This window comes from Rosa chinensis, chromosome 3 (assembly GCF_002994745.2).
Source record: "Rosa chinensis cultivar Old Blush chromosome 3, RchiOBHm-V2, whole genome shotgun sequence".
Classification (NCBI taxonomy): Eukaryota; Viridiplantae; Streptophyta; class Magnoliopsida; order Rosales; family Rosaceae; genus Rosa; species Rosa chinensis.
The window spans coordinates 1,859,608-1,873,196 of record NC_037090.1 but is presented as its reverse complement, the minus strand read 5'-3'; the positions used below and the strand labels follow the sequence as shown (position 1 = coordinate 1,873,196).

The 13,589-nt window shown below is 39.4% G+C and overlaps 1 protein-coding gene and 1 pseudogene across 1 annotated transcript; both read right to left on the bottom strand.

Annotated features, from left to right (window-relative positions):
- Positions 1–6,727: 6,727 nt before the first annotated feature.
- On the bottom strand, positions 6,728–7,964 carry LOC112192782 (F-box protein At2g02240). Its single transcript, XM_024332654.2, has 3 exons — positions 7,701–7,964; positions 7,243–7,361; positions 6,728–7,103 (listed from the first exon to the last, which is right to left on the bottom strand). The coding sequence occupies exons 1-3, from the start codon at positions 7,962–7,964 to the stop codon at positions 6,728–6,730; spliced, it is 759 nt and encodes a 252-aa protein (XP_024188422.1).
- Positions 7,965–10,385: 2,421 nt separating this feature from the next.
- Positions 10,386–13,369, bottom strand: LOC112192487 (annotated as a pseudogene).
- Between the last annotated feature and the right edge of the window lie 220 nt (positions 13,370–13,589).

The window sequence follows — 13,589 nt, the reverse complement described above, 5'->3', positions numbered from 1 at the left end:
GCATTAATGCCTTATATGTTGTTGGTCCCTTTATAATTTGAATGAAATGTGCTTCAATCAGTTCCATTTTTCTAGTAGTATATACTAAAGGAGTGTTTTCCTTATGAATAGTGTGCTGACATTTTTTCCCTTCTATGTTTTATGGAATTGCAAAAGTCCACCTGTACGATTTCTATGGCATCGAGTCATGTTCATGGTATTCGAATAAAGGTTGTGCCCAGAAGACGAGTAACAGTGATAGAGCTGCCTTTTCTCACTGAAGCAGAGACAAGATAAACCAAGTGTTGTTGTTAAAGTAAAAACAATTTTCAGTAGAATAGGATTTCCAATCAATTGTGGTTGGGTATATGTTTTGAGTTCTGTCATGCATCCCTATGAAGTTTTCTAATTGAGAGGAGAGTCTTTGTAGAGATTTAATTTCAGTCTCCAAAATCATTGAATCAATGTGTAGGGATCGAGGAAGGTTGATCCAAACTGGTGGGAGTTTGCAAACGAGTGGTTCCTAAGGGGCAGACATATTTATTGAAAAATGTGGTGAGGAGAAAGCGCAACAATAACTTTCCCTCTCAGAATTGTTGTTCTGGATTTCTGGTATGTGATTTGATTTGGGAAAGAACATTTGTTGGTTTTTTGCTTAATGCATTTTCCTGTTGAAGAAATTTATTACTGATGCGAAAAGATTTCTCTGTTTGACTCAGTTTCAGGGTTGGAGTTGATTTTCAAGTTTGCAGCTTTATAATCCCAAAAGCCAGAAGAGATTTAGGGCTTGACACAGTCTTAAAGCCATGAGAGAAGATGATGTGTACCCAAAAGATGGGAGGGTTGAATTCATTCCAGATGAGTTTCTCAAATTTTGATTTGTTTTTAGTTTTTCCCCGTTCTCTTCTTTTTACTAAAACCTGTCTTCATTTGTTCGTGTACAGCTAGCTCCTTGCATTCTCAAGCTCACGCCTACTTAGCAGTAATTGACTTAGGTGATTTATACGATATGTGTTGTATATGCCAATATAATTCATACGTGATCTGTATGATATAGTATTGTGTAATGGTTACATCGGTTTAAATGGTTAGTTGTAGTTGGAGTAAGCATATCAGAATTGCTTAATGAGGGTGCACTTACTATTGTTAGTTTCTTATTCTTTCCTGTTGTTTGAATGTACTTAATTATCTCAATTATTTCTGCATGATCAAATTGCTTTCCCACGGTGATTTCTACTCAATGTTAATGACATGTACGCTTATCAACTTCACGTTGTACGTTCAGTACGTAATTTCTGTAGATATGTTAATTTAAATCAGTCATGTAGAGTTTCTAAACTGTGATACATTGCCCTAAAACGGTTCTTCCGTTTTCCTTTCCAGTTTTGACAGTGAGGTTACCCAGTTCAGAAGCTTGAACAGTTGAACCTAATATATTACAAACATTACCCAACTTCCCATAACGATTATGAGTCGGTGTTTGCATTGCATTGTTGATATGTGAGTTCATTTGCTTGCCTGTGGAGGTTAATTTCATGGTATTGTTAAGAGGTTGGTTGTTCCTCTTGGAAAATTGGTTTATGGAGTGCTTCTGTTTGGCTCCAAAACCAGCTGGTGTGCAAACAGTCTCTTTTGAGCGTGTGATTGCGCAGGCGTGCCAGCACCGCGGGGTGCATTCGTTGGGGTAGTCCCTTGACCTGACTTCTTCTTCAAGCGCTGTGGACGAGGAGAGCACCAACCTCGTCACAGGGTTCTTTTCTTGCCTTTTGGGAAAGGACTTTCGCCTTACGGGTAAGGACTTTGGTTGTGATCTCTTCGGTCACCAAAATCGATACTCAACGTTGTAGGTTGAGCAGAGCAATCACTAAGAAGTTCTGAGAAAGCACGGGGTTTGCTAAAGCGTATCTTTAGCTTCGCTGGATGCGAGGACGTTACCCTTGCTTCGCTGGTTGTGTCGGTGGCTGTAGTACTGGCAGTCGGCTCGCGAGGAGACTGGGACTGGAACTACGGTCGCTGGGTTGATTTGGTGAGGCTGACAGTCGGCTCGCGAGGAGACTAGGACTGACGGGCGGTCACCGGGTTTCAACGAGGTTGAAGGTTTGCTCCGGGGAGGCTTTGTAATCGCTGAGATTAGTTGATTCGAGAGAGTTCCTTTCCGCCGCTTAACCCTGTACTTATACCCTAGGGTTTCGACTGCTCCTTGCCTTAGAAGGATTCTTAATTGAAGTTTCCTGTTTAATCTCTACTACTCGATTTCAATAAGATTTCGTCTCCTTATGAATCACGGCATGGGCGAAGCTAACCCAAACCCGAGTGGTTTTATTTTTGGGCCGCAGGTATCGGCCCACTGGCTGGAACCCCCTAAAGGATCTTGCCAAAAATACTTTTGGGCTCAAACAGCTTCATGGTCTTGGTTTGAAAATTATTTTTATTTTTACTTCATTTTGGCTTATTGTACTATCAGAATAGGTCTACAACTCATTTGTAAATATTCTTCTGATATTTGTTGTTCTTGAGTTTGTAGCGGCAACTGTTTTGTGCACTTATTCATTTTATTTATTTTTTAATCCATCCAATATACAGTTTATTGTCTTCTGATACAGGTTAAGGAATTTCTGTATATCAAAGATAAAGGGGAATTACGTCTTAAACCTCAATAAGAAGTTTCAACCATTTGATATCACCCATTCCTTTTACATGGTGGTTCAGAGGTCAAAAAGAGGCAACTTTTTCTTCTTTAAAGGTGAGTATAATGACGAAACTTCCATATCGTTAATAATGAGAATAGCTAATTAGAACGGTGAGTATATATTTTAGACTGCTCATTTCACTCTAAGAGCAATTTAGATTTATAGTCCTCAGATCTATATAATTTCCTATGCAAATGCAGGTTTTTGATATTGAAGTTGATGAGTTTTGGTATGCAGGGATAAGCCAGCGGAACAACTGAGCTTCATTACTAGAAAAGTATAAAGAAAGTTACTTTTGATTCTAATCTCCAAACCTATGAGCATGTTACAATCAACGAATCCATGGATCTTTTATTCGATAGTAAAGAGATCCAAACCTGTCTGTTGCAATATAAGGTCTGTAGTTTTAGTGAGTATATAGGTATGTAAAGCTTTATCCATTTTTCTTTTTTTGGTAGGTTTTGAGATTTGGTTTGCTCATACTTAAGAAGATCGATAAACAAACTGTATTGAACTGTTTCTAGATTGTTTGTATATTCTTCTCTTTTTTATTTTACATTTATTGCATCTTAATTCTGCATGATCATGTTAATTATGTATGTACAGTCCATGGAAAATTCTACAATGTGTTAAGGTATGACATGCATACAATTGCCTTAAAAGTGGTAAAATGAGTCCTCAAAATAGTAATATTAGTCCTTAAAGTAGTAACATGAGTCCTTAAAGTGGTAAATTTTCTTAGTTACCACATGAGTCCTCAAAATAGTAATATTAGTTCTCAAAGTGGTAACATGAGTCTTTAAAGTGGCAAATTTTCTTAGTTTACTATATGAGTCCTCAAAATAGTAATATTAGTCCTCAAAGTGGTAACATGAGTCCTTAAAGGGGTAAAAATAGTTGATGTATGAGAAATGTTAACATACCATAACTTTACCCGTACATATGAGTATGTCTTCAGTTGAAGATGCATTTGAGTCTGCCAATATTTAGATCAGTGCTAATCTCCATTGTAGAAACTGGATACCAGTTTGGTTAAAATACCAGCTTTTGTAGTTTGTTAAATTATAACATTTTTAATTAATTTTTCTTAGCTTATAATTGTAATTATATTACGTCCGTCATGACTTGAGGGGAAAATTTTTTGAACCCGCAGCATCGGGCGGGAGAACTATCTAGTATCCACGAAAGAAGCAGTTGAAGCTATTACTTAATTGACAGCAAACATAGGGAGACAGGCATTTTGTTATAAAGCTATCAATAAAACAAAAAATTAAAAAAAATCTGCACGCGGCAACAAGAAACTAAAGCCTGAGTTTTCACGAATAAGTGGCGGTGGTTCAATGTTGGAAATGTCTCTTTGTTCCATCGACTTTGATAAGTCATCAACTAAAAATGGAATGCTGCATTATAAAATGATTATCAAAGGTTGGTGTCAGTTACTTGAGTAACAAGTAACAACAAAGAAAACTAACTGAAATAGCTGTTGGTGCCAATTTCGACATCAACGAGTCAACGAAGGTTCCGTTGAAATCCAAGTGTAAAGTGGTGGGGTTGTTTTCTTCAAGTGGGCCTATCTTTTCCTTCGATTAGTTTGGCTACGTGAGTAGCCCTGGTCATCCACTTGTGACTGAAGGTATGCCCTGGTAGTCCTGTGCCTAGCCTTGGTCGTTCACCTCTTGTGACTGAAGGTATGGCCTCGGGCTTCCTTCACCTGATCCTGGGCCTCCAAGCTACCTTGTTTGGTGAGACTGATAGTCTCGTCTCGGACTTCCTTCACCTGGTGTTGGGCTTCCTCCACCTAATGTTGGGCTTCCAAGCTCCTTTCTTGGGTGGAACTGATGGCCTCACGTCGGGCTTCCTCCGCCTCGTGTTAGGCTTCCAAGCTCCTTGCTGGGTGAAGCTGATAGTCTCGTCTCGGACTTCTTTCACCTCGTGTTGGGCTTCCAAGCTCCTTTCTTGGGTGGAACTGATGGCCTCACGTCGGGCTTCCTCCACCTCGTGTTGGGCTTCCAAGCTCCTTGTTGGGTGAAGCTGATACTCTCGTCTCGGACTTCCTTCACCTGATGTTGGGCTTCCTCCACCTCGTGTTGGGCTTCCAAGCTCCTTTCTTGGGTGGAACTGATGGGCTCAAGTCGGGCTTCCTCCACCTCATGTTGGGCTTCCAAGCTCCTTGTTGGGTGAAGCTGATAGTCTCGTCTCGGACTTCCTTCACCTGATGTTGGGCTTCCTCCACCTCGTGTTGGGCTTCCAAGCTCCTTTCTTGGGTGGAACTGATGGGCTCAAGTCGGGCTTCCTCCACCTCGTGTTGGGCTTCCAAGCTCCTTGTTGGGTGAAGCTAATATTCTCGTCTCGGACTTCCTTCACCTGATGTTGGGCTTCCTCCACCTCGTGTTGGGCTTCCAAGCTCTTTTCTTGGGTGGAACTGATGGGCTCAAGTCGGGCTTCCTCCACCTCGTGTTGGGCTTCCAAGCTCCTTGTTGGGTGAAGCTAATAGTCTCGTCTCGGACTTCCTTCACCTGATGTTGGACTTCCTCCACCTCGTGTTGGGCTTCCAAGCTCTCTTCTTGGGTGGAACTGATGGCCTCACGTCGGGCTTACTCCACCTCGTGTTGGGCTTCCACCACCTCGAGTTGGCGGAGCTCTATGGAAAGGGCTATGCATTTTGGCAGAGCTTTCAAAGATAAGAGAAAGTTGAAGTCCCCCTCAGCCTTGTGAAGGCTGGGTATTTATAGGAGAAGAGGGTTGAGGTGGAAAGGGAAATGCATGGGCTCAATCCCATAAAATCGGGGTGTCAGCACCCACTCTCTGCTTACTGGAGCTCCAGGATGGATTTGACAGAGTTGGTGACAGGTGTCGTCACGTAAACCACCCTTTGTCCTCGAATCACTGTTGACATGACAAGGGAGCCATACTGGGTGTCGGAGCTTGACACGTGGAAAAGTTGGTGAGAGTTGGTCCTTGCTATGTACTACCGTGTCTCCTTGACTGCGTCCAAGTGTGAGCTTGAAGGTCGAGGCTTTAGGCTTGGAAGTCGTGGTCATGATCCTTAGAGGTTGAGGCTTCTAAGCCTTGGGAGTCGAATTCTTGGCCTTGGGGGTTGAGGCTCCTGATTCCTTCGGACTATGCTATTCTAATAGCCAGGTCACGATATGCTTTGACCTCACCGTTCAAGGTGACAAGTCAATAACATGGTGACTGTCCAAGACCTAAGAGGTGGAGGCCCAAGGTTAAAGACTCGGCATACCATGGTTAGGCATCTTACTAGTCATGATTATTTTCATCTTAGGATTATCTTTTCTTTCTCGATGAAGGGTTTAAGTGCGTTGAAAGGTCAGGGTCCTACGTGGACTCTTTGACATTTCAACGCGTACCACGTGGAATGGATTAAAAAGTCAAAAGTATTTGTCGAACCAAATTATGACATCAACAATAGCTTCTCATGTCACAGCATGTAGCATATTCAAGTGTTGTCACACGGGTGTTTCGCTTAGATAGCCCATCACCCAACATTAATCACATTTAAGCTCTCAATTTGTATGCCAGGTTGAGCATCATTCAAAACTAAATTTGCATTATGTTAATTTCCTTCTTCACTAGAAATCTGCAACAATCTTTCTCCACTTGACCCCTAAACGCTCCGCCAATGGAACTTGAAAGGAATTAGCCAAAAGAGTTGGATAGACACGTTGTTGTCGATCCCAACATGTGGACTACGTGCGTTAGGTGTTTCAAGCGCACCCATATATGTTTTCCTTTTGGAATCTAGATTCTAGTTCTGCCTTTGATGAGTGACGCATCACAAGTTCAATTTTAACAGAAAAAAAAAAATGACACGAATCTACCAAATTGGCTAATGACTAAAATTATACTAGTACCATTATTTCTTTAAATACCGAGTAATTATACTTCACACAATAAAAGCAATTCACATGATCCATTAATGTGAATTACAGAGAAAATTAAAATGTATGAGGGTGTTTCATTTCTTAAATTACAGACAAAATTAATATGAAACAAAACGAGAATCAAAGCCCTTTTCATAGACGAGATGAATTCTACTAGTACTTCCTCTTAGGCCTGACCTCAATGCCTTGAACAATAAGACCGCTCTTCCAATTAAGACCCTCCTTCGCCACACAACGCATTTTCAACAGCCCATCTTCTTCCCCTTCACAAAAAAACTCACCCAGCTCAATCTCCAACCACCCAGATCTCTCCCCTTCGTTGTGAAGAAACTGAGTCTGTTTACTCTGTTCTCCTCCCTCCAGACCTACAGTGACATCCGCAGGTAGGTGATCAAATCCATTGGCCCTTCGAGTAAACTTGAACAAAAGGTAAGCTTTGTACAGAGTCGATGGGGACAGCAAGCGTGTTTCAAGTTTCCCAATGATTTCAAGCCAGCAAACCTCAAGAAGCTCAGCCACCTCCGGAAACCTGTTCGCATACACACACACACACACACACTTACACATACACATTATCTAACCCATAAGACTATTACGTACGTCTATAACCAACAACCAACTATATATATCATAATATATAACAAACAATCAAAACAAAATTTACAGACCTGGATTCAGGATGAGAAGTCCATGTCCAAAACCGGGGAATATGGCTCCAGATAATACCAAGCTCTCTTGCAGATATCATGTAACATTTTTTCCCACTCCATTTCTCCAGTGAAAAGCTCTGCATGATGTCAATTAACAAAAATATTCAGTTAAATTAAGCATATGTGGTCTTAAAATTCCAAAGCCTAACTGCCTGAAATAACAGGATCATTATGATTTGGTCAATACTCTTAACAATTTTCATTAAGCGCGCATCTGATCCTTGACCATCGCCAATCCTCTTAACCTTGCTAATCAAACAGAAACATCACAAATTTGAATCCAAAAATGTTCATGTTCCTAAAGTATCAAAGTTTCATAATAATCCCTTGGCCTTACTAATAATTGAGGTTAAAAAATGTGCTGAAGATCATGACTACTCGAACGTACGTACACAGGTTGTGATGGACTGACTCACCAATTTACCGTCGTTGATGAGGACAGGTTTGTCGCAGAGAGCGAGGTAAAGCTCCTTCTTGGATTTGGCGGCCAATAATCCAGATTCGCCGGACTCGGACAGGATCTTGGGTGTCTCAGGCGGAAGGAACCTGTCCCAAACGGAGTCGGATTCCGCTGCTGACTTGAAAATCTTACAGACCAACGACAGGCGGCAGGCATCTTCAGGAGTTGTCAACGATACGATGTTGGCTATGCAACCCTCCGGCAACTGCAGCAAATCCATCACTGTGCCGTAGGCCTCTTTCTCCTTCTCTCCTTCACTGCGTGTCTTTTCAGTTGTTTGGTGATGAAACCGTGTGTAGTTTACTCTGGTCTAGTCTTCGGACCAATTTATACGCCGTGTTTGTTTTCCTTCATTTAAAAATCAAATATGACAACATGTCATGTTTGGAGGCCCAGATATGATTGGGCTGGAAATCTCATGTCCTATCAGAGATGGATAACAAATTCAGTTAGAATGGTATCGTAAAAAAATAAAAAAAAATAAAAATTCATCTTCTTATTTCGACTCATCTTGACAACGCAAAGAGTTCTCATTAAAAGTTAAAACATCAACATTTACACAAGATGAATTGGGCTTTACAACCGTACCGTAACTCCTAATTTGAACTACTCACTCGTAATTAAAACAAGATTTAACATCAAAACCGTGTATGATTATTGAAAATAGATGAGATGAGAGAGGCAGGCTTGTCTGGTAACGTTTTTTAAAAATGCTTTTTCAAAAACCGATTTTGAAAATAAAAACGAGAAAACAAGATTGGATTTTTGAGATCTGAAAATATGTCCGGTAGCTTATTCCGAAAACAATTTTCAAAAACGAGAGAAGATTGCGACTAGAGATGAGAGAGAGACCTGAGAAGAAGATAGCGATGTGAGAATATGGAAGAAGAGAGCACATTCTTTTTTTCTTTGTTTTGGAAAATATATCTCCGTGTTTTCTAAAATATGAGAATGAAAAGGTGAAAACGTCTATTTGTCGTTTTCCTGTTTTACGAGTAAAATAAAAAATTATGTTCAAAAATTATTTTCTGCATTTTTGAAAACAGACCAACGAACGCATTTTCAAGCCATTTTCATTTTATAAAATGAAAAAGATGACTTGAAAACGTTACCGAACGCCAAAGCTTTGCTTAATTTCAACAATGCTAGAAAGCAAAGAAAACTAAGCTAGCTTGAATCCTCCTAACTAACCTATATGGAATTAAGGTCTTGATGATCTTCCTTGATGAAATTTGAGAAGAGCCCAATGGAAATTTCCTAAATTAATTTGGGGGAGTGAGAGAATTGGGAGAGTTATGGAAGAGTGGTGAAATGGTGGTGTGGTTGCGGCCTTCATCTTGTTTTTAGTTAACTATTCCTTTTTTGGTTATTAGCTTAGCAACGACCTCAAAAATGATCTCCGTCAATTTTGGCCCAATGTAGAGCCAAAATTCAGTTGCGGCCTTCATCTTGTTTTTGGTTAACTATTCCTTTTTTCTACTACATATATGTTCGAGATACGGGATGCGAATGGAGGGTTTCCACGACTGCGGTGCAATGGAACAAATAACCACTTCCTGAGGGAAGTGGTTATTTGTTACGATAAAGATGCAATTAACGTGATGGATTGTCCATTCTTAGGGTGGAATTGTCCCTAGTTCATATCATTTCCAATATAAATAGCCCTTTAGTTAAGCCTTGGGCCGAATTATCTGTATATGGTCCAAGCTATATTAATTAAATCTAAGCTTGCTTAATATGTATGTAATAAACTGGGTCATTGGGGAGGCTATGCTCTTTCCAATATCCTGTTTTAATTAACCTAAATAAAAAAAGCTTAGATGTGTGTGTATGAAAACATTTGACTTGTACGCACCTTGAAATCTCTATCAGTAATTATATTGTAGCTCCTTAACTCGTAAAATAATGTTACTAGACTACCGTGGTGAAAGTCTAGCTTGTTGCAAACATTTCTGTGGTATTGTCCGGTAACGTTTTTAAAAATGCTTTTTCAAAAACCGATTTTGAAAATAAAAGCGAGAAAACAAGATTGGATTTTTGAGATCCGAAAATGTGTCCGGTAGCTTATTCCGAAAACAATTTTCAAAAACGAGAGAAGATTGCGACTAGACATGAGAGAGAGACCTGAGAAGAAGATAGCGACGTGAGAATATGGAAGAAGAGAGCACATTCTTTTTTTTCTTTGTTTTGGAAAATATATTTCCGTGTTTTCTAAAATATGAGAATGAAAAGGTGAAAACGTCTATTTGTCGTTTTCCTGTTTTACGAGTAAAATAAAAAATTATGTTCAAAAATTATTTTCTGCATTTTTGAAAACAGACCAACGAACGCATTTTCAAGCCATTTTCATTTTATAAAATGAAAAAGATGACTTGAAAACGTTACCGAACGCCACCTTAATTGTCTCCCAAACTGAGAACTACAATCAAGTGAGAGAGCCGTATGGAGTGCATAATTCTTGGGGAAAAAAAAAAAAGAGCTATGTTTTTAATTTCTTTCCCTGATCGATCACTAAAATTAGCTACTTGTACAACATAAGACAGAAGAATATTCAACCTACACTGCTCGGGAGAAACGACATCCCTACTATGTATCTCCATTTTAGTCAAAGAAGAAATTTTGGGGTAAAGCATGATGAACAATATACAACCCCATAATATCCATGAAAGAAGCAGCTGAATCTATTACTTGACAGCAAACATAGGGAGATATAGATAACAAAACTATCAATCTGCACGCGGCAACAAGAAACTAAAGCCTGAGTTTTCACGAATAAGTGGTGGGGGTTCAATGTCGGAAATGTCTATTTGTTCCATCGACTTTGATAAGTCATCAACTGAAAATGGAATGCTGCGGTATAAAATGATTATCAAAGGTTGGTGTCAGTTGCTTAAGTAACAACCAAGGTTCTAAAAAACGCTAGGCGCTAGTCGGGCGGTGACCCAGGGACTAGCGCCTAGGGGCCTAGGCGGGGACTAGGCGGTTTTTTTTATTTATAATTTTTAAATTATTTTAATGACATATAATAATATAAATGACAATATTTAAAGTCTAAAAATTAATTATAAATATAAAAATAGTCAAAATATAGAATAAATTAGAGTTTTTTAGTCTGCCTAGTCTGCCTAGAACCGCCTAGTCTGCCTAGTCCCCGTCTAGTCCCCGCCTAGCACCGCCTAGCACCACCGCCTAGCCCGCCTAGAAGCCCAGCGCCTAAGGAAAACGCCTAGGCCAAAATCGGAGCGGTTCCTTGCCGCCTAGGCCGATTTTTAGAACATTGGTAACAACAAAGAAAACTAACTGAAATAGGTTAGGTGAAAGGGTAAGTCACAGTATGTAGCATATTTAAGTTTTTGTCATAACCTGGAATCGTCATCCAAGAGGAAAGAATTACTGACAGCATTTTTAGAATCTTCTGTCATCAACACTCTCATATTGGATATAACCTGCAGCCAAATACAGTGAAAAAGGAAAGATTATTAAGTCTGTGTGTGTAAGGGTTTATCATTAGATTGTAATTTATATTACTGCCATGTGACGAAGATGACTCGAACCTAGCTGAGTAATGGCATCCATAGAAACTTACATCCGAGGACACGCTATGCGTGCCATATTTGTCATCCCAGTACATTGTACTCATACGATATAGCTGCTGTATACTGAGGACCTGTTAATAAATGATGCGTTGTTTGAGAATTGAAGAGGAGGTTAATGGATTTGAATGCATTTACTTCTTCCTTGCTTACACATTACTTACTGGGCACAGGTCATGGCTTATTTCATCAAGTGTCTTTTTGGGTTTTTGATGTATGAACTGAAAAGAAAATGTAAAATTTCAGGACTAGTACTTTACCATTTATTGCTTTTCACCATTTGTGTTACTGGAAGTAGAAACAAATGGTATCAAACATGAGATTTAAAACATACCAGGAATCCAATGGCTTGCCTAATATGCTTGAGTTCATCCCAAGCTGAACCTGCATACTGCATTTTCGTTTACTCAGTAAGAGTTTATTATACAATAAGGCAAGGTAAAAATAATTTCAAGGTACCTCGTCTGTTGCTTTATAGCACCAATGCTCCAACTCAGCCAAGCCAGCTTTTACATATTCCCCATTACTAAACGAACAGCACTCTCGTCGTAATAGAAGGCTACAAAGAAATATAAATATACGAAGGATAATAACAAATAATTGTATTTGTAGTAAACAGTATACCAATCAAGGGCAACCTCAAGTATGAGCATAGACTTGATACCTGTTGAATAACTGAACATTGATGAAGGAGAATATCTGTGTGAACACCTTGCGGACTAAAAATGGAGGTACCTGGAAAAAGGAACAAAAATTGTGTGTGAGACTGTGTAAGAGAAGGTCCACTGGTTAAACATTTCACAAGCTATGCACCTTTAATAAATTTTAGAAAAATCGAGTGAGTATGAGTCTTGAAAAATAATACCAATAATCTCCTTGTAGATGTTAATTCAACCCACAAAGGGAACCGTCAGCAAAGATAAAACTAATCACAATTTATGTTATGTAGCAGAGGGGGAAAAGAAGAGTACTGACATGATTTGCTTTTAAAGTATTTAAGAAGTTTCCAAGACTCTTAACAATCCCTTGCCAGTGAGCAATTAAAGCTTTTCTGGGCCTCGGTATTTGCAACTGATCGGGATGATCCTTTAACCAAGCTCGCCCTTGATGTTCTTGGTGCCTGTTAAAGTCACAACTTCAGCAATATTCTTGACTGAAGAAGTGGAAGCAGCATTGTACTTTTTCAATTCATTATATTCTAGTCCAGAAATGAACATTTTAATGGCACCTGGATGCACAATCCAAGCAATGGCGAAATTTCTTTCTTCAAATTATCTCGAATCATCCCATAAATCTTTTCTACATATGCCGTGAGTTGCTGTTTGAATAGCAAAGCTGGGTACTTTGCTTCAACTTGCCGTAAAGTGTCCACTCCAGTACTCGCTCCACCGTTGATTAAGGAAAGATTGACACCTTGTGGGGTTCCACGGAAACTCTAGAGCAAAAAAAAAAAAAAAAAAAGGAAAAGTGTGAAACAAATGAGGAAATGAAAATTTATGAATTGAAGTATTGAATTTTGATGGGACTAGGAATTACTTGTGTCATCCTTCCAAATAAAGTAGCTGATGATGATCGACGTCGTTGCGGTGCTATTCCTGCAGCACCACTTGGTTTCAGTGTACGCTGGAGTAGTAATAGAAGTGTTGAGGCATTGGATAACCAATAGGCCAAGATATCATTGTTATCCTGGGTCTGAAATCCAAGTGATTAGTTAAAAGGTTTCTTTCTTTAAAAAGAATAAACAGAAAAATTAAGGATGCGAATTCCAAACCTCAATGGCATTGCCTATGGTCTGAATAATCCTATCAAAAATGCTAGTCCGCTCAACTTCAAATGATCTCCACTGCAAAAGGCATTTATATATGATACAGGCAGCAATAGGCCTGTTCCCTGCAAAGCCTGGGTGTTGTGCAATGCATCGAATGAGCAGCTCTTGATTCTCCTGCTGTTTTTCATTTAGTGATTTCTGTGGCTTATCCTCCAATTCAGGCTCCCTGTGGTTAATCGAAGCACTATGCAGATCCTGATCCATTTAATCCGATTTAGCACGACAGAAATGTTAAGAAATAGTGTGCATAACATCATATTGCCCCTTTTCTATACTTGAAGTAGAAGAGAAACATACCATAGCTGCCTTTGCATCAGTCGGAATACCACTTTCAGCTGCCCTCTGTCAATCATCAAATAAGAAGGAAATCTTAACCATCTGAAAACTACAGTATTTCATTGTTAACATATGAAAGTTTCCGAAT

Bases quoted from the DNA above. Each gene is read 5' to 3' on its own strand.
- LOC112192782 (XM_024332654.2), bottom strand. From the start codon at position 7,964: ATGGATTTGCTGCAGTTGCCGGAGGGTTGCATAGCCAACATCGTATCG. The intron at 7,362-7,700 runs GTGAGTCAGTCC...GACATCATGCAG, and splicing joins TCATCAACGACGGTAAATTG to AGCTTTTCACTGGAGAAATG. The intron at 7,104-7,242 runs GTCTGTAAATTT...GTATGCGAACAG, and splicing joins ACTTCTCATCCTGAATCCAG to GTTTCCGGAGGTGGCTGAGC.